The sequence below is a fragment of the Solea senegalensis genome, linkage group LG4 (genome assembly GCF_019176455.1).
Source record: "Solea senegalensis isolate Sse05_10M linkage group LG4, IFAPA_SoseM_1, whole genome shotgun sequence".
NCBI lineage: Eukaryota > Metazoa > Chordata > Actinopteri > Pleuronectiformes > Soleidae > Solea > Solea senegalensis.
The window spans coordinates 19991701-20013596 of record NC_058024.1 but is presented as its reverse complement, the minus strand read 5'-3'; the positions used below and the strand labels follow the sequence as shown (position 1 = coordinate 20013596).

The window sequence follows — 21896 nt, the reverse complement described above, 5'->3', positions numbered from 1 at the left end:
TGCCTCCGGAATGTCTTCTAATCACATTAGGGGGGAAATATAGCTTTGATTTATAAGTACTCTTTTAAGTTCCCTCTCCAGCTCGACTACCTCTATGTCTCTACCTTTGCCAATCTTTGGAGCAACTTTGATCTCCTAATTTGGGTGTCACGACCTGTGAAGGGCATAATGTGCAGAAACAATGTAAATCATCAGTAGATTGTGGTGTTGTCTTCACTGATGATGGTGATGTTCTATAGCAGGGCTGTCAAACATCCGGCCCACAGGATGAATTTGTTAAAATTTCACACTAATCTAAACGTAATGTCAAATGCTCCAGATACCCGTGACTAAATGTTTGTGCATTTATAGATCCAGTGTGCTGTGTAAATAGTAAATTTAGGCATGCTATTGTTGAAATTGCACTTATATTTCTTAAGAAATTTCATGTTTTGTAAAACAAAGGAGAAAAAAACAAAGGAGTTCTTGTTGTTCATAGGTTATTATTCTATTATTTTGCTATTTTTACTGGTCCGGCCCCCTTGAGATCAAATTGTGCTGTATGTGGCCCCTGAACAAAAATGAGTTTGACACCCCTGTTCTATAGGGAGCTCAGAGAAGGCATTTACCTGCAATTACTATTAGCGGATTAGATAAGGGGATGATTGGAAGAAATATACTAATTTGTTTTGGTCACGGCTGATGATCAAAAGTCATTTTCTGACAAGTATCAGTTGCACAAACCATTAGTATACACATTTAGAAACCAAAATAGAAACAACTATGCAAAATATCCCGCAAATATCCTCAACTCAGACATCCATGTTGGTGTCATTGGTAAATGGAGCTGGCTCATTTCACGTCATGTGACCTCAGTGTGGATGTAGGTCATGCGATAACAAGCACTTGTATGTAGCGAAAAGACTATAACCTTTGTTTTAGTTCAATGACAAACCTTTGGCGGCAGATCTCAAATGACTCTTTGATCTTTTCTCCTGCTGCCCTCTAACTGCTTGTCAGTTACCCCAATGTGACCATTTCTGGTCTGGTGAAGTGTTGTACACATTAAAAGTCACCTTTTCCTCTTAGTGTCTGGGACACTATCCAAAGATAGTTTCCCGTCAGAGGTTTTTATCCAGGTATATGATTTAAAACGTTCTTCAAGTATGAAGTGACACATTGCTTTATCAGCCTCTTAGAGCAGTGATGATTTTATGGACTCTTTGTGAGTGTGATGTTGTGACACTGTGGTGTGGTGGCAGCTGTAATTCTCGGCTGTTCAGTTTCTGCAGGGATGGTTTGGTCTGCATTTTTCCTCCATATCTGTTTAGAAATAGTCAAACTTGCCACCACAATCTCCATGGTAAAATGGGCATCATGAAATGAGCTCAGCATGATTGGGCTAGCTCAGTGGTGCATATGATGTGTAATGTTGTAAAGATTTTAAAAAATCCTGTCCATGTTTTAAATCAATTACATTACCTAATATTATCTAGCACTAACGTATTCATCCCAAGAGGAAAACCTTAATATTACTGCTTTTGTTGTAATTCACAGATTCACACAGACTCAGATGAAGGCGAGGGCAACATCAAGTACACCATCTCTGGGGAAGGGGCGGGCTCCATCTTTATCATCGATGAGCTCACAGGAGACATCCATGCCACAGAGAGACTAGACCGCGAGGAGAAGGCTTTTTACACGCTCCGAGCTCAGGCCCGGGATCGACTCTCCAACGACCCTCTGGAACCAGAGTCCGAGTTTGTCATCAAAGTCCAGGACATAAACGACAGTGAGCCCAAGTTCTTGGAGGGACCATATATCGGCAGTGTGGCGGAGCTGTCACCCATCGGTAAGACACAAAACATGTACCACCTGGAGAGGTAACAGCCGGTTCACTGTACAGATTGACTAGTTACATTACAGCTATTTCCAACATAATGTCCTGGGAAAGTAGAAAGTGCAATATGGGGAAATTCTGGAGATGCGAGATGAAAATAGATGTGGAGAGAATTCACCGTGGATGAATAGTAGGATGGTGACATGGACATTTAAGGAAATGATCCCCACATGGTCTGTGTCAGAACTGTGACCCATAGCAGCGAGATAGAAAATGAAGGAGACAGTGCTGGCATGTAAAGAACGGAGAGGTTGACGTATACCAGTTCTCCCAAATGAGCTTTGTGGCTATGTTCTGACACACTGTTATGAGGCAAATGATAAAGGGGGAATGAGGGGGAGAAGAGGGGCAAAGGAGAGCCTCTTCAGAGGAGTAGATAATAGCAAAAGTACGGCACATATTTACACAGGCGCTTGACATTGAAACCACAATGCTTTTAATCTTGACAAACATGTTTTTATTGTGAGTGCCCCATGGCTGCTTAAAATTCTCAGTGAAATGGAGAAGACAGGTGAATGAGGGTGTCGAGGGTTTCATTAGCATGGCATTAATGTCAAAACCACAGCTGATGTTTAATAAACAAAATTCTGTGTAGCTGTCAAGCGTTATCATAATACTGTGTGTGTGTGTGTATGTGTGTGTGTCTCGTCATAGGTAGTAGAGTTGGGGCGGCTTCTTGTTTGAGTGACTCCAGGAGTGCTAAAAAATGGAATAGCTCTTTCCTGTTGGAGCCTGATTAGAATTAATTCCTGCTTCCTCAGCCTGATGCAAACCGGTGCCTGCAGTGCTCTCCAAGACCGAATGAGGCATGTGTGCATGTGTTTGTGAGAGGAAATGAGTAAGAGTTAGAGACAGCAAGGACAGAGGGAGTAAGTAAGAGAGTTTTAATGGGGAAAAAAAAGATGCAAAACCCCAGGAAGGAAATAAAGTTGTCCCTTCAAATGAGATATTGAGTCATAGAAACTATGCTCAGTTAATGCCAGTCACTGTAATCCTCCAGAACCCTAACGATCAAGACCCTTCAACACTGGCTGTGCTTGTTTGACCCTTTTGCACCTCCGTCAAATTATGCACTAAACAACTGTGAAGTTCATGTTTTAAACATTGCTGTGGTACACTAGCCTAATGAGGTAACAGCTTGTGCTTAGTCAAGCATATTTCTTCTCTTTCTGCTGCTCTTCTGTGAAACATCACCTAAGCCAAGCTGTATTGTTTTGGCATTTCAGTGATAAGGTAATGTAACCAACAACAGTAACTGGATGGAAATGAGTACATTGTTAAATAAAGGTGCCACACGGACGAGCTCCAATGCCACTTCTAACGAGCTCTACCCGTCTAACCAAAGTCTGATCGCTGCTGATCTTTGTTGCTGTCAACAGACTGTAACACACACGTCACAGAAACAGTGAGTTTTTCTTGTAGTTCTGATTGTATGAATGTGGACACTGTGTCACTGTTCTGGTCAGTCTCGCACACAATGTTCTGCTCATGTACAGTCAATACTTGCTGCATGGACAAATGTCAAATCTATACAAATATACCTGTAAATAATAGCCTTCATTAAAGAAACACAAAATAACAGCTTTAAAGTCCTTTTGACCTCTGATTGGTCACTGGCTTTTTTACTCTGCGCCTCTGACTTTATGTAAGTTTATAGAACACGTAAGTTAACGGTGAGACAGGTCCTGTGTAGTTGTATAACCGCTTTGAAAAAAGTAGTCACATAAGCCTTTTATACTCACCTTAGGCAACAGCCTTGCTTCTCGGAGGCTGCCAACTTGTGCAACCATGTTTCTATTGATGATCAAGTGGACAAACCGAGTCCGCGACGTGCGTTTTGAAGTGGAAACTCACTATTAAAAGTGAAGCATAATAGCTTCATTTCTGGAATGCAAAGGCCAACATTGGAGAAAGGGAGTTGACGGCTTCATTCTTTTTCTTTGGTTAGTTTTTTTTTTTTTTTTTTTCCAGTAATCTGCAATAATTCAAAGTTATTAAAAATATATTTTTTTCATTGTGAAGTCTACAGCAAAAAAAAACTAGAAGCACCTGCGCCCCTTTGTTTAAGCCAAACTCCTTGTCTCTTAAGGTTTACTCTTTAGTTTGTTCATTTCTTTGATTTGGGATGTGTCCCTAACTGTTTTAGTACCTTCAACAATTAAGTTGTTCCTGCTCTAAGTACAGTAGCGCCTACATTCCCCGTGTACTTTGCAGAGTTCATTAACACCACAAAAATGATAGATACGCTTCCTGACATCTTTAGTACCGTATACTTAATTCTGACTCTTTTCCTTTCTGATTGCACTTTATACTCAAACCTGGTTAGCATCAGTACTTTTTATGTCATTTGGACACAGCTGCTGTGATCCAAACCATGGCTGTGTTTTATGCTGTGATGAAAGCAGGTTGCAAGCATTAGCCACACCATTGATGTGCTCACTGTGCTGTTTTACGGCCCACCGTATAGCAAACTGCCTCGGAAAACGTGAGGCCATAATAGTAAGAAAGTAATCAGTAGTCCGCTGCCTGAGGCATATTCATTTTTACTTATCACTCCTGTCAAGTCTCCCAGTCCATGTCTTTTTCATAGCTTTATAGCCTCCGCTCATACCGCTCCCTTCTTTTTGCAGTGGCTTCCTGTCTGCCTCTCTGTATGGCTGTCTGTCTGCAGTTAGACTGCTCTGTCGAATATGACACTATGCACTGTATGTAGTCTGTTTTTTGTTGTGGCTGACCCTTGTTGCTACATAATACCATAATACATCACATTTGATGCACTGCTTTGCCTTCAGTCCAGTCGTTTAGTTTAAGTCCTCGATTTGCTCATATACAGCACAATATTTGTGTAGTGAAAATAACGTTATCTTATCCCACATGGATCAGTGCATTTTAAGCTTTGGTGTCTATATGTTTTCAGAAAACAACAACCGGCAACTGCAATAATTGTGACTCTGGAATTAAAGATAGAAAAAAGTCCTCATCCCTGAGTTTTGCACTCGCTCGTGCAGGCAGAGCTTTTAATATATGTTAGCAAGAATTTCAGCAGTGAATTTTCTGCCTCCGACTGCTTTTACACGCTGTTTATTTGTTAATAGCAGATGCCTCGCACATGATGGCATGTTTTCCTAATGTATATGTTTTGGAAACATCATCATCAATATTTCAACTCGATCCATCTTTTTTCCCCTTTGGTTTTTTTCCCTCCAACTATAGTCAGTGTTAAAATATTCATGTGGCTTTGAGTCAGGCATCAAAAGGCTTAAAACCCAGAGGCTAAAGGAATGTCAAACTACTATGGCATCTTCTTCACTTAAGAACTGGATGGGGTGAGGTTCGAGACACAATTCCTAGCACACACAGACTGCAGAGACATTATTGGTTGTGGCACAGTGGCACCCCGAGCTAATGTTTATGCTCCACACGCCCAGCTAATATTGAAGTAATAAAGACAGGCCTTTTCCAATTTGAAATCAGTATTACACCGTGTTACAAGATGCATACTAAGACATCCATCACTCATTTCCTCAGTCCTTATGCAAGCTGACTGACAAAGTAGCACAGTTTGTTGGCTTTAAAGCCATTTAGTCATTGAGGCAGACTTCCTTTCCTATGACTGAACAGTCGAGTGACAGCAAGCAAGTCGGGTGGAAATTCAAGGATTGAAAGGCTTTATTGTCACGGGCAAAAAAAAATAACACTTTATCTCTACAATGAAATTCTTCTTTCTCCATGCCACTGCTTGATCACAGTACAGTCTTTTTTGTCACAGCAATTAGCCAAAATACAATAAAGAAGTACAAAAAAAAAAAGCATGGCAATCAGGAGAGAGACACAGAAAGGACGGAGGTCCAAAAGGGTGAAAAGTTTCCGTGGTGTTAATCCTCTGATTGACGTGGCACAACACGACGTCTGTGTCATAATCACTCAACCACAGGTAAAAGTAACTAAGAAGACAGCACAGGCTGATAAAGTTAGTTTTTATTAATCCCCTTAGGGAAAGTATTCCTCTGCATTTTGACCCATCCTAGAATTAGGAGCAGTGGGCTGCCACACTGAGTAGCGCCCGGGGAGCATTGGGGGTTGGGTACCTCTGGTAACCTCTGGTTACAAGTCAAGTTCCCTTTCCACTTGGCCACGGGCTGCCCTGATCATGGACATTAAGCCGCTATCCTCAGTGTCTGTCCCCCAATGGCACAAGCTGATGTTGTGTATAATTACCATAAACATAACATAAACAACACAGTTCAGAGTTGCACAACAGTTCCCTGAAAGTTACATTTATTATTTTCTGTATCAAAGATACAATCACATAATAAGCGAGAGTGCAGAAAATGAGAAACAAAGGCCTTGAAGACAGCTTGAAGACAGTGATTTTCTTGCATTTCTCTACACTTTATATATATATATATGTAGAGAGAGAGAGAGCGAGAGAGAGCAAATGGAAAGTGATAAAATGATGTTGTTGTTGTTTAACTTTCCACCAGTATATTTATGAACATGGCTGGCGTGGTCTGCTCAGCTGTGATATATTCTCTATTGGCCAATAAAAAGCCGATCAATGCATTAGTCTGGGGTTTACTTTGAGTAAGAGCAGATTTTTTTTCTCGTTGCTTTATAGAATACGTGAGTTCAGGTATGGACAATGGCGCGCCTGAAAGCCCAGAGAAGTGCATTGTGGAATGTGTTTTTCTTGAAGGTCACTGCACTATCAGTGTGTACAAAAACATAGCACTGATGTTACACCGGGCACAAAATGTTTCATCCTTGGTTACTGACACAGAGTAGCAGTAGAATCAATGATGCAACAAATGAGGCAGTTAAAAGAACGTCCCGCTCCGTAATTAATCTGTTATCTATTGACCATTTTTTTGTTTTGATGGCTGACTTGTAGACACTTGGGAAATCCTAGCACAGAACAAAGAGGTATTTTTGGGGGGAATTAAATTGTAGTACCACAAAATAAAACCTTTACTCTTGGTTTCCTCCTTTGTCCAAAACAAGCATCACATCTTATTTCTTTTGGTTTTGTTCTCCAATTCATTTGATATCCACCTCATCTTCCCTCTCACGGTAAACGCCCCCTTTCCTTTTCTATGTAATGTGAGAACTCCACAAGGGGATTTAAGTAATAATCACCCTTCCTGTTGCCTTGGTCCAGAGAGGTTACCCAGGAGGCTGCAAATTGGTGGAGTCATGATCAGGACAGCTGGGGCCTGTCATGCTATCAGTAGATGAGACATTTGGAGCAGCGAGATCACAGGAGAGAGCAATGCAACAAGGCAGGAGCAACTTACAATCAATATTCTCTGCCAACCACCTTTATGTATGTGACCGGTAACATCCACCATCATGCTCTCAACCACGGTGCCTGACATAATTGATTTTGGCGGAACTGTGTGTGGTCATGTATATGAATCAGTGCTGGGGGGAGGGGGAGGGGAAGGGGGAGGGGGCCAGAGTGAGCAAGAGGCCAAATGTTTGATTCTGTGTGTGAAGAAGAGGCATGAACGATCTTTATGACAGCAGCAGCACCATGAAGTCGCAATTGTGAAATTGATTTAGGCTCTGATTTTGTTATTATTTTGGATAATGACAGTCAAGCAGAGCAGCGTGTCTACACTGTCCAAGACCGTTATGTTGATACTTGGCCCGCTTATATTACATGACTTTTCAAGTTTCTCAAAGTTTCTAAAGTGATGCCCCTATTGTCATAATCTTTGGTCGCGCTTAATTACAATTTGTCTAATAAGTAGTAAAGATTATAAGTCAACATGCAACACTGACACAATGCTGTCTGCAGAGAAAATAATGATCCAATCTATTAAAAGATGCAGTACAAAGTGCGAGGCTAACAAAGATTAGATTTACAGTCTTTGTCAGGAAAGATGAAAAATATCTGTAAATTCTTTATAGGAGATCTTGAAAAGGATCAATATAAGCAGACCATTGGCTTTTATGACATAGCCATTTTTTTTTCTTTCTTTATACTTCTTTTTTCTTCACGCCGTTCCTTTCTCTCCATCACTTTCTCCACCTTTCTCTCTCTCACTCTCCTGGGGCATTTATGTGGATGGGAGAGGAATGAATCACAGTGGAAGTAGTGGAGAAATTACTTTTCATGTGAAAACACCTCAGCTTTTATGGCTTTACTAAATGATCCATAATGCGGGCTGGGAGCACTCAGTCCTGCAGATTAAGGTGGTTTGGAGTGGGAAAGGGGCTCTGTGCTGCGGCGTTGAGCTGTTAGACCCATACACTAAAGCTCGCACCAGTACGGCACAAGCTGAGATAGGCACAAATCTCTTTTACGAGGCTGCCTCTTAAATAGCTGTCAGTCTAGTGTCTCACACGTGGCACACTACGCCAGCTTCCCTCACAGTAATTGAACTATCTCTCCCAGAGTGGTGAAGTGGTGTGAGAAGCCATTCCAACAGAATGTGTTGATACCACTAAACCAAACTTGCACATAAATCTACCTATATGACCATCATCAACCAACCTCGAGCCCCCCCAAAAAACTCCATCCTCTCATTTCATTTCACCAGTAGAAGTTCCAAAGTTAGTTTTAATCTGAATATTATTTATCATTCATGGGACATTGGGCACAGACCAGAGATACCATGCACAAACACAAACTACATTACTATTTTAATGCTGATTTGTTTATTTCCATGCTTGTGTTTTACCATAAATTTGTTGTAATTTCAGCAGGGTAATAATTCCTGCAATATTTAGATTAAATATTACAAGCAATATCATCATGATCATTACTATACATGGCAGCATATTCCATTAATTAGCCACAAGTGCTGAGTATACAGTAGATATGCATAGATGAGTTATAATAGTTTATAAATAGAGCCATAGCTATTCAATAAATTTGCCAGTTAGTGTGTTCTGCCAGATGATTACCATCGAATAACAAGGCCAAACCGTCAATGCACGGCAATAAGACGGTGAAACCCTGATGACTCCATCGTGATCCGACAAGACACTGGAGAGAAATATTGCTAAACAGAGTTGCTCCCATGAATGCTGCTATAGGGGGAAACGGCAAAACAAAACACAACAAACAAAAAACAAAGCAATGCAAATATCTGCGGGCGGCATACATTCATTTTATTCAAAATCGAAGCACTGCCAGCATGAGTAAGTGAAACGACTGAATATTTATTATTATTATCAACCCAGTGTTAAAACCTGGCCAAGGCTTTAAGTGGCTCCCCGGCTCCTTTGACAGTTGCACTTGTGACATTTCTGACAAGTGATTGTCAGAAATGTATCACCCCTGTTGCTCTGTAGTCCTCCTTCACCTGGGTTTAAATGTTTTCTGTGGCTATTGTTATTATTATTTTGTCACTAATGGATCAAGGTGAAAACATGAAAAACACTTTGTGCTAGCAAAATATTATCTTCCCAAGTGTTAATCTATCACAAGAGAGTGCAGCAGAGAGACTCTTCAGGTTTTACTCCATGAAAGAAAATAACTGTTTCATGAATATCTGCAACTTATTTTAGTTAATCATACTTGTTTATGTATTTTACGTTTGACACGTTAAATATTTTATTTGTTTTTTTTTACAGTTAATAAGTCAATACAAAGGTAAATCATTTAAATGGAAGTCACAAAGGTCCATCAAAAGCAGAATCTGCTTGACTGAGACACCAAACCACCACAGATAAGCTGACAGATAATGTAACAAATGACTGCTCCCAAACACAGATGCAAGCCTAAGCTTAATAAGACCTTAAGTGGCAAACTCACCTCCTCACGACTCATTTTAATATAAACAAAATAAAAACAAAATAGCATTTGCATATATATAGTTCTCCCAAGCCACCTGACATTGCTGCCAGCCAGTACCCAAAAAAACAGCTGAGTATTGAACTGATTGTTACCTGGGGAAAATTAAGATAAGGAGAGTAATCCCTTGGATGAAAATGGCTTTATTGGACCTACAGCAGTGGAGCCAACCAGCTAGGTCGATTTAACAAGCCTCAATAAAAATGCATAGTCTGTCATGTGTATACATTGTTCAGTTTTTAATGCAATAAGGTAGACATTTTTGCATGTCTTGATCTTCTGACGATTAAGCTGGAGTGTAGTTCTGCATATTTGGATGAGTTTATGACTGCATGTTGGGGCGTGCATCTCTATCTCAGAGGACAATTTGATATGTATCTCAATAAATGGGCTTCGATTGGAATTTTATTATGGAATGATGTGGTATAGTTTGATGCAATTAGATTTAATGCAATACAATTCTTTGTTTAAAGTAAATTCAATTAAATCAAATGGCTGGGGGGAACAATAAATTAAATGAAATGGGGGGGACAAAAACGTGAAAGAGTGCCCTCTAGAGTGGTAAAAAGGAGGAAGTGGCCTAGCCCTAGCTATTTATATGTGGCCTCTAAAGCAAAATGTAAATTTAAAACAATTACTGTCTCTAAAGGAGTGCCTTTCTAGTGGTGAAGTGATACAGTGCCCTATAAGATGCCCTTGCAACTTCGTATCCTATGGGTGCCCTTCCAATCAAAAAGGGTGCTGTTATGAAGTTCCCTACTGCCCCTACATGGCAGTGTCCCAAATGGTGTCCTTAGAGAAAATGATATTCAGAGATAGAAAGTGATGCTGTGCTGCAAAGGATGTCCCTGTATTGTCATACACCGGTGTGTGTGAATGTGGGGAAATTATATACTAAAGGCCCTGCCTCACTGGTGCAAAGTAGGTGGCTTTTAATTTTCACCCCTGACCTTCCAAATGCCTTTGCACACCACTGTGAATACCCTTTTAAATCTTCCAAGGGAGACAGTGATTTCAGAAGCACATACATGTCAGCAGCTTCATCAAACCTATTCATAACAGTAAAGGATGGCACAGTCAGTGTGTTTACATGCATGTTAAACGTCTGATTTTAGTCAGACGAAGACAATAATTTGGTTTTCTTAATGTCATATAAACACATTAGACTAACATACCTGGATAATGCGATTCATAGTCCGATTACTCATGAACGTATGCTTAGTCGGACTGGAGTCAGAATTGGCGGTCATGCCGCAAAACCTACAGCGGCGGTAGCTTTTTTAGGACAACACATGTACAGCAGGTACGAAACATACAGAACCACAGCATGAGCCATCTCACTGTTCACTGTTTGTTTTTCTGTGATGTAAAGGTGAACAGGTGAATCTTATAGAGAGATACAGCACGGCTTGGCAAGTTGTCCAGTTGCCTCTCTTAGTCGGACTATGGCCTTAGCTCGATTAAACTGTGCATACAAACGTACTGATTGCTTCATAGCGCATTTATATCTACAAAGTATAAATACATTGAAGTATATGTAATTATTTATTTTGCATAATTTTTGTTACACCCCTACTCTAAATGAATTTAAAGCTCATTCCATCCTAGTTAATATGCAGTGCTTTGAATCTAATGGAAGCTGCAATATATCAGGATTTAGCGAGAACCTCACAAGGTTGTTGAGAGTGCCAGATTTTGTGATTTGGTGGTGTTGCACATGTTGGAGGGGTCCAGGTCCATCCATTTTGTGTTTAGCATCAGTTGTTTCTCAGGATAATTTGCCATTTGGCTAATTTGTCATATTGCCAGGTTTCTCGGAGTGGCTGCCGATTAGGAAACCCTCATTTGTTTCAGTCATATCATAGACCAGGTAGGGTACTGCATCATTAAGCTAAAGGCATGCAGTGTGTTAGCATGTAAACAGACCAGCTCCTAGCAGCATTCATAGAAAACAAAAGAATGCTATAAGGTGACAGCAGCAGGGTAGTGATCTAAGCTGTCTGATTTAATGGCCGGGTGACTTTAATGATAATCCACTGGCCTCTCCCTCATCCCCCCTTAGGAGCTCTGTTGGATGACAGGAAACAAACAGTGCTCTGACACTTTCCACTAATTAGCATCATTAGCATACAGCCATTATGTGGCTGGACAGTAGCATGACAGGGCTCTGAGAAAGGCTACAGCAGTGACCTTTGGTGGACAACACCAGCTGTCACTAATTAGCCATAGCATTGGCTAGAGGGACAGAGACAAAGACTGACTCCTTGTCCTTGACGACCTATGGCACCAAGGAACGTCTCCCTTTTTAATCTTCTTTTGCCCATAAGTGTAAGTATTTATAGAGAGCAGTGTGCTTACCTTGAAAATGAGCAGTTTTTTTTCCCCACTCTAAATATGAAGACCTTTACAGGTTCATACTCTTTAGGCAACGCTTTAACTAAACTGTGTGACTAAATTAAGAGCTGTGCGTTGGTGTCCATGCTTGTGTATGGATACTTTTGACAAATACAATACGCAAAGTAGGAAATAATGACTACATAATGAGTCCTGTTGCTCCACAAATCCTACTTTAAAGGTTTCATGTGCAAATGACTCCTTTCTCTGCTTAAGTGCTAGTAATCAAGGTTCATTATTTTGTAGATTTATTTTTTTTTTCGCTTTGACTTGACACGTGCCACTTAATGATTGTACGTTACCTTTCAAGGAAAATAAATAAATATGATTTGTAACAACAAATAAAGTGTTTGAAATATAATATGCATAGATAGCTGTCTAACACTGCGGTGTCCAAATTGCAGTAACCTTTATGTTTCCGGATGCAAGCACTTTAGTAGTGAATCCCCCAACATTTGATTATGCTTGATTTGTTGACCAGTTCATGTGGATAATTGTGGGTATATTTAAAAGACTGAGTATGAACAGAGTGATGATTGTATCTCTTCATCCCCATGGTCACAGTCTGAGTGCTACAGTATAAACCTGTGGTTTGTGTCGTAGAATCAGGATTTACTCTCTAATAGCTCAGAGAAGTCAAAGTGATGTTGTATGTGTGTGTGTGTGTGTGTGTGTGTCTACAATGCAGTGGAACAGGAAGACAGGAAAGGAGAAAAAGGACAGAGAAACACACTACAAACACACTGACCTGAAAATAAAAGAAGAGAAAACAAAAGTGTTGTTTGAATGGTAGAGGAAACACATAGCCCATTTTACGAGGAATAAATGTCAAATAATACCCAACAACGGTCAGTTAGTATTTTTGCTTGAAATGCACATAAAGGTGATGCATTGTTTTCAGATGAACCTTCATAATTTTGTTTAAATATCCTCAAGGTATAAAACTCGCAATGGTCAACAGTTTGACACACCTACTCATTCTTAAAAATGTCCATCCTTTCTCATAAAGTAATAAAAAACCTTTCTTTGGTCAGAAGTAAACTAACATGTTAAGATTCCAATGTTTTTCATGTTTCCCTGGTGACCCTTGACTCAAACGTTTTTATTCTCCTTTTCTTTGACATTTGATTGTCTCTTTTAAACAGGAACGTCTGTTATGAAGGTGACTGCATCAGATGCCGATGACCCTACGTACGGCAGCAGTGCCAGAGTGGTGTACAGCGTACTGGATGGTGAAAGGTTTTTCACTGTTGATAAACACACTGGTAAGAGGAATAAATGTCGTTTTACATGTTCAGCACTCAATGCACTCACTGTTTTTTCCTCACAGGATTTTTTTGCCCCTTCCTCTCTTTAGAGTTTAGAGACCCTAACTCTCAGATCAATGAAAATGTGTTGACAAAAACTTTTAAATAAATGTATTAAGCCAATAACAACTAATTGCTCTTCAGCAAGTACAGTATGCACATAACATAAGGCATTCATTGCTTGGCCCAACACTATATTTAGCTTGACCTTTATTGGAGAATGAGCAGAAGGCATAAGAATAGCTAATGATGCCAAACACTGGGCATTTAATACAAGAATAGATGTACACAGAACATACACACAGACAACATGCATTTTGAGTGCTTTGGTATTATTGGGGCCACCTGTGTTATTGTATCTTGAGGCATTGAGACATACGGCACAATTTTATTTTTAAATGTTTTTACCTCACTAATTCCAGTTAGTTAGTTAGTTACTTACACTATGAAGGCTCTCTTATTTTGTCCATTGAAAATTACCCATTCCCTCTTGGTCTGGAGCTTACACAAGCGATATGGCTCGACCCACTGTCTTTCAAGAGTAGCTTAGCATCAGTGTTGCCTTCAAATGCCCCACAAGGGAAAAGCACTAAAGTTTTAATGATTCCTTTTTTGGTGTCCACCGCTTTGATTTGGTCAGCCTTGGTGCCTGGATGATAAATGGCTCTGCCTAGGTGGGACTAGGCAGGAGACTGGATGGTTCATTCCAGCTTCTGTCTCACGACCCCAATTCTAACCACCCCATTCTCCTTTTTGTAGGCAGACAGGCTAGCCTAATAGGTGCAAGTCAGGGAGGTCAGAATGTAGAGAAGATGGTGCAGCTGTGAAATCTGCCTCATTAATATCACTCTCACTCACCATGACAACAAACTGAAAAGCAAGTCAGTGTTTTTGTTTTTTTTCCTGTTGCTTTCATCATCGTAGAACAATGTCTCTAGGTGTTTTTGAGTATCTGAGTCAATGGGGTCACAGTGAAACACACAGTCTACATAAGGATATTTATTTATTTATTTATCTAGGTATTAATTATTTATTTGCTACATGCAAGCAAAAAAAAGAAAGAAAATTGTTAACAACGTCCCTGACATGTCATTTTACAGTGGTATAAGATATTGCTGAGTCCATCTTAGAGCCTCTGGATGCCTTTTGTGCTTGGCTGTATTTATACTGTTTGAAACACAGTGTGCTGTTCCTTGTTGATGATTGGATTTGTGATCTGTGCTAACACCAAGGCACCTACAGTAGCCTACCTTATCTGTCTCCCTCCAAAACAAACCAGTAATTAAAATATGTTTATATCTTAATAGCCACAGGAGCAATTAATACAACAATAACAATAATGAAACAACAATGAAAGGGTAAAAGAAAAAGATTTTAAAGAATTTGCCCCTTTTCCTTTTTTTACCCCACACCTGAGGTGTCTGCCCTACATGCTACAAATTTCTCTGCAGTGCCAGAGTACAAAATGTGCATACACTGGTTGCTGACAGTGTGCACATTGACAGGGGAAATTACCCTTCTGGCAAGCAAAAGGCAAGCTAACACCATAACCTGCCAAAACTACTTTCATGGCTTTTAAATCTTACAGTAGCTATGAAGGTCCAATTTGACAGACAGCTCCTAAGTGAACAGATAGATTCCACGTTGCCTTGCCAGATCATAACACAAAAGCAATCTATGTGAATAACGAAATGCGTTATCATCGTGAGGCACTATTTCACACTTGTGCGCGATCTATACATTGGTTCATTTGTTTAATACTGAAGAAGGTAGGCAATCATCAGATGAGCATGGATGAGTTTCCAGTCAGTTTCCATAGCTTCCATGCAGTGATGATGAGGAGAATTTATATCACCTGAACGATCTGTTCAACCTCACCTGCCCAGAAGGAAGAGTTAATGCTTGAGGCCAACAACATTGAGGTGTTGTCAAACTCAGCTGCTCTGATCCAGCAGGCCACCACAGTCAAAAACGAGGGTATCTGAAAGTTCTTAGTGGCATGAAGGCTACTCCATCGCAGGGTACCTGTCCCGTTAACTCCCTAACTAGTATGCAGAGAGGCTGTAGGGAGGCATTCCACATATCTTTTGTAATCCAACCAACCTCCCTCTCCAGAGGCGACCATTCTAATTGATGCTACATGGAATTATAAATGCTACGTACAGACATCGACATACAGCCTCTAACGTGGTGACGGTGACGGGCAATGGTGCTGTATACTAGCTTCAGAATGCCACTGTATTTCTGACAGATCCAAATTAGATGCATCCCCTCCGGTCTTTGGTGGATGAAAGACGAGCATGTTATCTGCCTTGCTCTGTAACTTTACTGCCACATATACCGTATTTTGGATACTCAGAGAAGAGTGCTCAGGGCTAAATGTGACTGGAATCAGTGAGTTGTGTACCCAGCACAGTGCAAACCTTTGGGAATGAGACAGCCAACAAGCCCAGGAAATGCATCAATAGATTCTGATGTGGAAAGTCCCAAGGGATAAAGTGGAATTATATTACTACTGCACAACAAACCAGCCAGCTACTGATGCCTCTGCCACTGAGCCAATAAGGGGGATGTCTTTTTAAACCAAGACAGACCTTCTGTAAGTGAGAGAAAGAGGCATAGAATGGAAAGCGAGACCAAAGTAAAGACTCTTTACGCAACAAAACTTTATAAACAGACATACATTTTTACCCCTACAAAAAAAAGCACTATTTACCAGAAATTATCCATTGGTCAGGTTGTCCCTTTTAGGTCGCAGTAAGTTGAACAGATTTGTATCCATGCAAATGAAATGTAGCTGAAAATAAGTTGAAAACATCACTTGAACTCCTGGTCATTTCTTACTAAAATAAAAAGACTGATGTACCCATGTTTTCCGTGCATCGACTCTCTTAAAATGCAACATAAATGGAGTTATTACACTTCTATTGCCTCTCTGTGGGCGCTTCCTCTCTCACATCAACATTATAGCTCTTTCTCCATGTCACTTGTTTTCTCTTTGGAAATCCACTTTGAGCACAGTTTCATCCAGCATGGCAGAGTTGTAATGCTGTTCACGGTGGCCCAGGCATGCCTTCATTCTGCCCCCATATATTATTCATTTTAATACAGTTGAGCCATAAAATGGTGTATAGGCTGAGGTGTAATATGACACAATCTCTTCCATCCAGCATGTCTGTGGGGGTGAAATTGAATGTGCTGCACTTGTGCCTCCATAATACAGTGCTTAGCAGAAGTTGATATTCAAACTGACTGGGGAAATGTAGTAACTGAATGCAACCTTTTCATTGGCCCCACTTACAAGTTCTACTCACCTCTACTCTACCTCTATGTCTCTCGCCTTCATCCCTCAATCATTAGGAATCATCATGACAGCAGTGGCAGATTTGGACCGTGAGACACAGGATCGTTATGAGCTGGTCGTCAAGGCAACAGATATGGCAGGACAAATGGGCGGTCTCTCCGGCTCCACCACGGTGACCATAGTGATCACAGATGTTAATGACAACCCGCCGCGCTTCCCACAGAGTGAGTGTCTCCTGCACATTTTGCTTCCTTTACACAGTAAGCGTGAAAAATGGGGATTCACTACGGGGGGACGGAGCAATGTGTGGGGAGACATAAGAGCTGGAAATGACTGAGTGTAAATGAGAATGCGAGAACTGTGAGAGACAGGAGAAAGTATGAAAGATAAGACGAAGGAATTTGACAAAATACATACAACGACCTGCAGCCTGCTGACATCAATGGGGAACTTAAATTTATGGTCCAGTCAGATGTAGAAAATGGATTCTTCCCACTGCACATTTAATCATTATACAGTACATATTGCACCTATGCAGGGTAGAATCATTGTAATTGTATATAATTGTCATGTTAAGGTGGTTTTTGGCCGAAATGGCTTTTCATGCACATGCCACCTACATCCCAAAATGAGTGAGTGTAACCTAGTTTAAGTTCCCCCCTCTGTTTAAACTAAATTCCTCATGTTCTTAGACATTTATTCTGCATTTACTTCTTTGGAGTATTGCTTTTTATTGGCGGAACACCATCTGTCAATGTGGTTGATTTTATGTGATATGTTTTCACACACCTTTTCTTATTTATGTATAAATCCCTTTTTCATCTCAGTAAATCATATTTACCCAGTCAGAGGGATAAACCCTGAAGGATTATAGCATCTCCACTGAATGCTATGGCGAACAGATTATAGTTCGGAAAGGCAGATTCATGAATAAGATGCAAAAGAAGATGGCACACTGTGTATGTAAAGACTTTTTTTTCCCCCACATAATATCCCTCTGGCGAAGCAATAACATTTTACAGTTCCTTCTTACTTTCCTCTTTTAATTTTGTTCAAAATGAGTGGCAGACATCCTGTTTGCTGTCAGTCATTTGGCATTTAAATATAGGCTAGCATAGATCTATACATGTGCATACACACCACATGCCTTTACTTTAATACATTCTATGTCATATTTGGACTTTCACAATGTTTATTAATTAAAGATTGAAAATGTTTGCCATTTTATTACATTGCTACATGATGATTCAACACTGATGTACGACTACGGTCGATTACAAATAGGTTACAAGAAAAGGCTGGTGCTGGTGCAAAAGATGACAAACTTTCCTGTGTTAATAAGATAATGTGATCAAGTACTTGAAGATGTTATGTGTGAATGTGATGATCACACATCACACTGACGATAACAGCGGCCTGCAGAGTACCTGTCTTCTTCTTCCCTTATAATACCATATGAGTCACTTCCTGTCCCGTTTTCTAGTCTAATCTTTTTCCGCATTATACTTTCTCGTCCCTATCCATTACTACCAATATCCTTTCATTACATGCTCCCTTTTTATATCCACAACCAAGCATTCATCTTTTCCTCTTTCTTCCCCTATTATATTTTTGGTGCTTTCCACATTTATACCCACACTTTTTTTTCACCTCTCTTTCACCACTTTGCCAGAGCTAACTCTTGCTATGTTTTGTCTGTCCACATGTTTGCCATCCCTGGCCACCACCTTCTCCATGAACTAGAGATGTACCAGTATTCAGTATCAGAGGGAGCAGCACTTGGGACACCAGTTGGACGCGTCATTGCCACGGACGCAGACATGGGAGAGAACACGGACATGAGCTATCTGATCAAAGAGGGAGGGGATCATTTCAAGGTCACTACTGATGTAGAGACACAGGAAGCCATTGTTGTCATCAAAAAGGTACAGCATGGAAGTCAACTGTGTGTTGTTGATGTGTTGTTGTTTTTTTAGAATGCCATGTGTTTGAAGTGGATCTCCAAAAGAGCAAAACATGATGCATGTGACATTTAGCCAGGAGCAATAATTCCAGCCACCAGAAGTGATGACCACCACAATATCACAATAACCACCACCATGAGTATGATGGGATACATCCATGCACTAGCTCACTACTACTAATCTATGTTGCAACACTCTATACTCATTCCTTAGTATTGTTGTACTATCATTGTCAGTAATGAGCATGTGAATGACCAACTGCTGTGTCATTTAAAATTTTTGTCTTCTAGCCACTGGACTTTGAGAGCAAGCGCACGCACAATGTCGTGGTGGAGGCAGTAAATAAACATGTCGATCCTCGCTTCCTAAACCTGGACACCTTCAGAGACCAGACCATTGTGCGAGTCAGCGTGTCAGACATAGATGAGCCGCCCATCTTTCACCCGGCAGAGGGCGCCATCATGGAAGTACAGGAGGACACCAAAGTGGGGGCGCTGGTCGGGATCGTCACTGCCAGAGATCCAGATGTGAAGAATAAACCCGTTAGGTATGTAGGGTCAATTCAATTAGAGAAATTAATGAAAAACGCATAATGTTGTTTATGTCAAAAAAAGAAAATTAAAAACAAATTATAGGAATTATTAAACAATACATCAGTTCTGTAGTTGCATGGCTGCTTTTTACATGAGTCAGGATTTGGGGGAAAACAGGACCCGAATGCAGGTAAAAAGACAAAGTCTTAAAATCGAAACAAGAAGGAAAAACAAACCAAAGGGAGATTTCTACTAAATAAAACCGGAGGCAACGTTAACAAAACACACCGGGAGGAATACAACAAATGAAGACAAATAACAACAAAGGCAAGGGAAACAGAAAACCTGAACAAAGATCTAAACTCAAACTCCATGAAAACAACAGGAAGTACAACAAGAACATAAAACCCAAAAGTGCTTGGAGAACCCATGGGTCAATGTTCACAGGTCGAACATAATTTCCTCAGAGGAGAAAATAATACTGTAAAAGTTAAGCCTTTGTGCCAAATATATATATAAATGAAAAGCCATGGCAAAGCAGAGTTTTTCATCGCAATACATTCTTTTTATGTGGAAGGTCAAAAGGCTGTGGCACTGCAACACAGACCGTCTCTACAAGGATGCACATACCCTAAGCTACATAGTGCTTTGCAACTGTAGACCTAGTTTTTATTGGAATATATATCTGCAGCCACTGGGCCTAAAATCACAGCATGTCCTTTTGACAATACGTCTTGGTGATGAGTGAAAGCCCCAGCAAACAGCGGAAGGTGTCTTTTTTGTCGCTTGGATCACTATGTTATAAAGACAGTATCATCTGATCATCTCCTTTACCAAGCTCTGTGGTTTGTAGGTCCTCAGAAGAGCAATTGCGGCGTGAGAGGGGAATATAGATAAGGACTAAGGCACTTCCACTGACGGAATATACACCGACACATGCAGGGCCTGTGCAAATTACCTCGATTAAAAATGCATGAGGCTCAGAGATCCAGGTGTAATAAAGTACAACACAGTGGTAGTGCTGTCGTTCAACAGCGTCTTGGCAGCCCAGAGCTGGGAGCGTGTCTGATGCCTGTGCAAGCTGTATGACTGCGTGCGCATGCGTCAAAGTAAGTGAACTGAGTGATTGTGTGAGTGAATGAAAGGGCCCCCCTTTTTGGTGCGCGATCCATTCCTCCACATTGAAAGCAAGCCGCACATGGGACTACTCGTCAAATAGCAAATAAAACGAACTAAATCCGAGATAGGATTAGCATCGAACCAATACAATCGTGCAACTGGTGGACAATTCACATGTAGATACATTTGTCAAAGAAATGCAGGGGTTATTGTGCACTTTTTATTCTACAGTTAATTCAGCTCGCATACGAGAAGGCACGTGTGAAGCAGCCAAATGTGTGTTTTTGTGCCACAGATGTTTGAGCACATTAGCGGGATTTGATGTGCAAGACTTTATGTTCATGAGGAATAATAGTATAGTAAGAGACCACCCTCCACTTTTCTCCCACCACAACTGGCAATTACTGGGATATATTAATGCATTTATTATATTGTGCCTGTTTGGAGGCACGTTTTTTTCCCCTCCCCCAACACACACACACACACAGTGGTTTACTACAGTGGTGTCATTAAAAATAGAAATGATTGGTTTTAATGTGAACAGAAAACCACAGATGATTTTGAGGGCCTTCATTCAAATCTAGTCTCACATAAACCAACAAACAGTGCAAGAGATACCATAGCAGGCATGTGACATGAATGAAATACACAAATTCAAATCAACAACCCACTGTTATTTATGAAAAGCATGATCAAAAAACGAATTTGGTTTTCTGTAATACATTAGATTACCACATGGCCCCATTGTTGTACCCCATTCTTATGAGACCCAAGAAAATGCTTTTCAGCAGACAGGCTGGAGAAAGTCGACTGTAAGTTTAGGTTGGGGCGTAAGTAAGGCAGCCAGCTGTGTTTGTGATGAGGGAGAGGAAGTAAAAACAATGAATCCTTTCTGCAGATTTCTGATAACTCACCAATCGTGAGAGGCCAATGTACCCAAAAGAAGGAAAAGTGCTTTGTTTGTTTGTTTTGTTTCATTTTTTGTCATTCTCGAGTACATGCTGAAAATGTTTGTTTTCTTACTCTGAACAGGCAAAGAGCAAGTCAGTATATAGACCCACCGTGCTTTAATTCACATGCCAAACCTGTGGCAAGTCTCCTATGAATCTCATTTTAAATTTTAATACTTGAACCCTTGCCAGCTACAGTAAGTGCTTAAGTCCTTGTTAGCCTTTTAAACATACGCAAAATATGACTCTATATCAATGTATTCTTTCATGTACCAATTCCAAGTCCAAAGTCAAGCACTGCTTCTCTTTCCTCAACATCAACAATTACTTTTTCCTGTTGCAACAGGTTCTCCATTGATCGAACCACAGACCAGGAGATGATCTTCCACATTGATCCTGATTCAGGGGCGATCACACTGAGCAAGACTTTGGATCGCGAGACAGCGGGCTGGCACAATATCTCTGTGAAGGCTGTAGAAGCAGGTACGTTGAAATGCACAACCACACGTTGTTGTTTCAAAGTTTTGTTTTGATGATGATGTATTGGATCACACGCACACGCCGTCTATTTCTCTTTGTCAGACGCCTGAAGGAAATATTAAGGACACACTGAGATAAACACAGACATGTGACATTATAGAA

General features: G+C 40.5%; 1 protein-coding gene across 1 annotated transcript in view; it reads left to right on the top strand.

Moving 5' to 3' along the window:
- Positions 1-21896, top strand: part of LOC122768623 (cadherin-22) — a 133520-nt gene that overhangs the window by 84912 nt on the left and 26712 nt on the right. The window contains exons 5-10 of the mRNA XM_044024732.1: positions 1537-1831; positions 13223-13342; positions 16745-16912; positions 18432-18613; positions 18943-19199; positions 21601-21737. Coding sequence (XP_043880667.1) covers positions 1537-1831; positions 13223-13342; positions 16745-16912; positions 18432-18613; positions 18943-19199; positions 21601-21737 — 1159 coding nt within the window. The remainder of the gene's footprint in view (positions 1-1536; positions 1832-13222; positions 13343-16744; positions 16913-18431; positions 18614-18942; positions 19200-21600; positions 21738-21896) is intronic.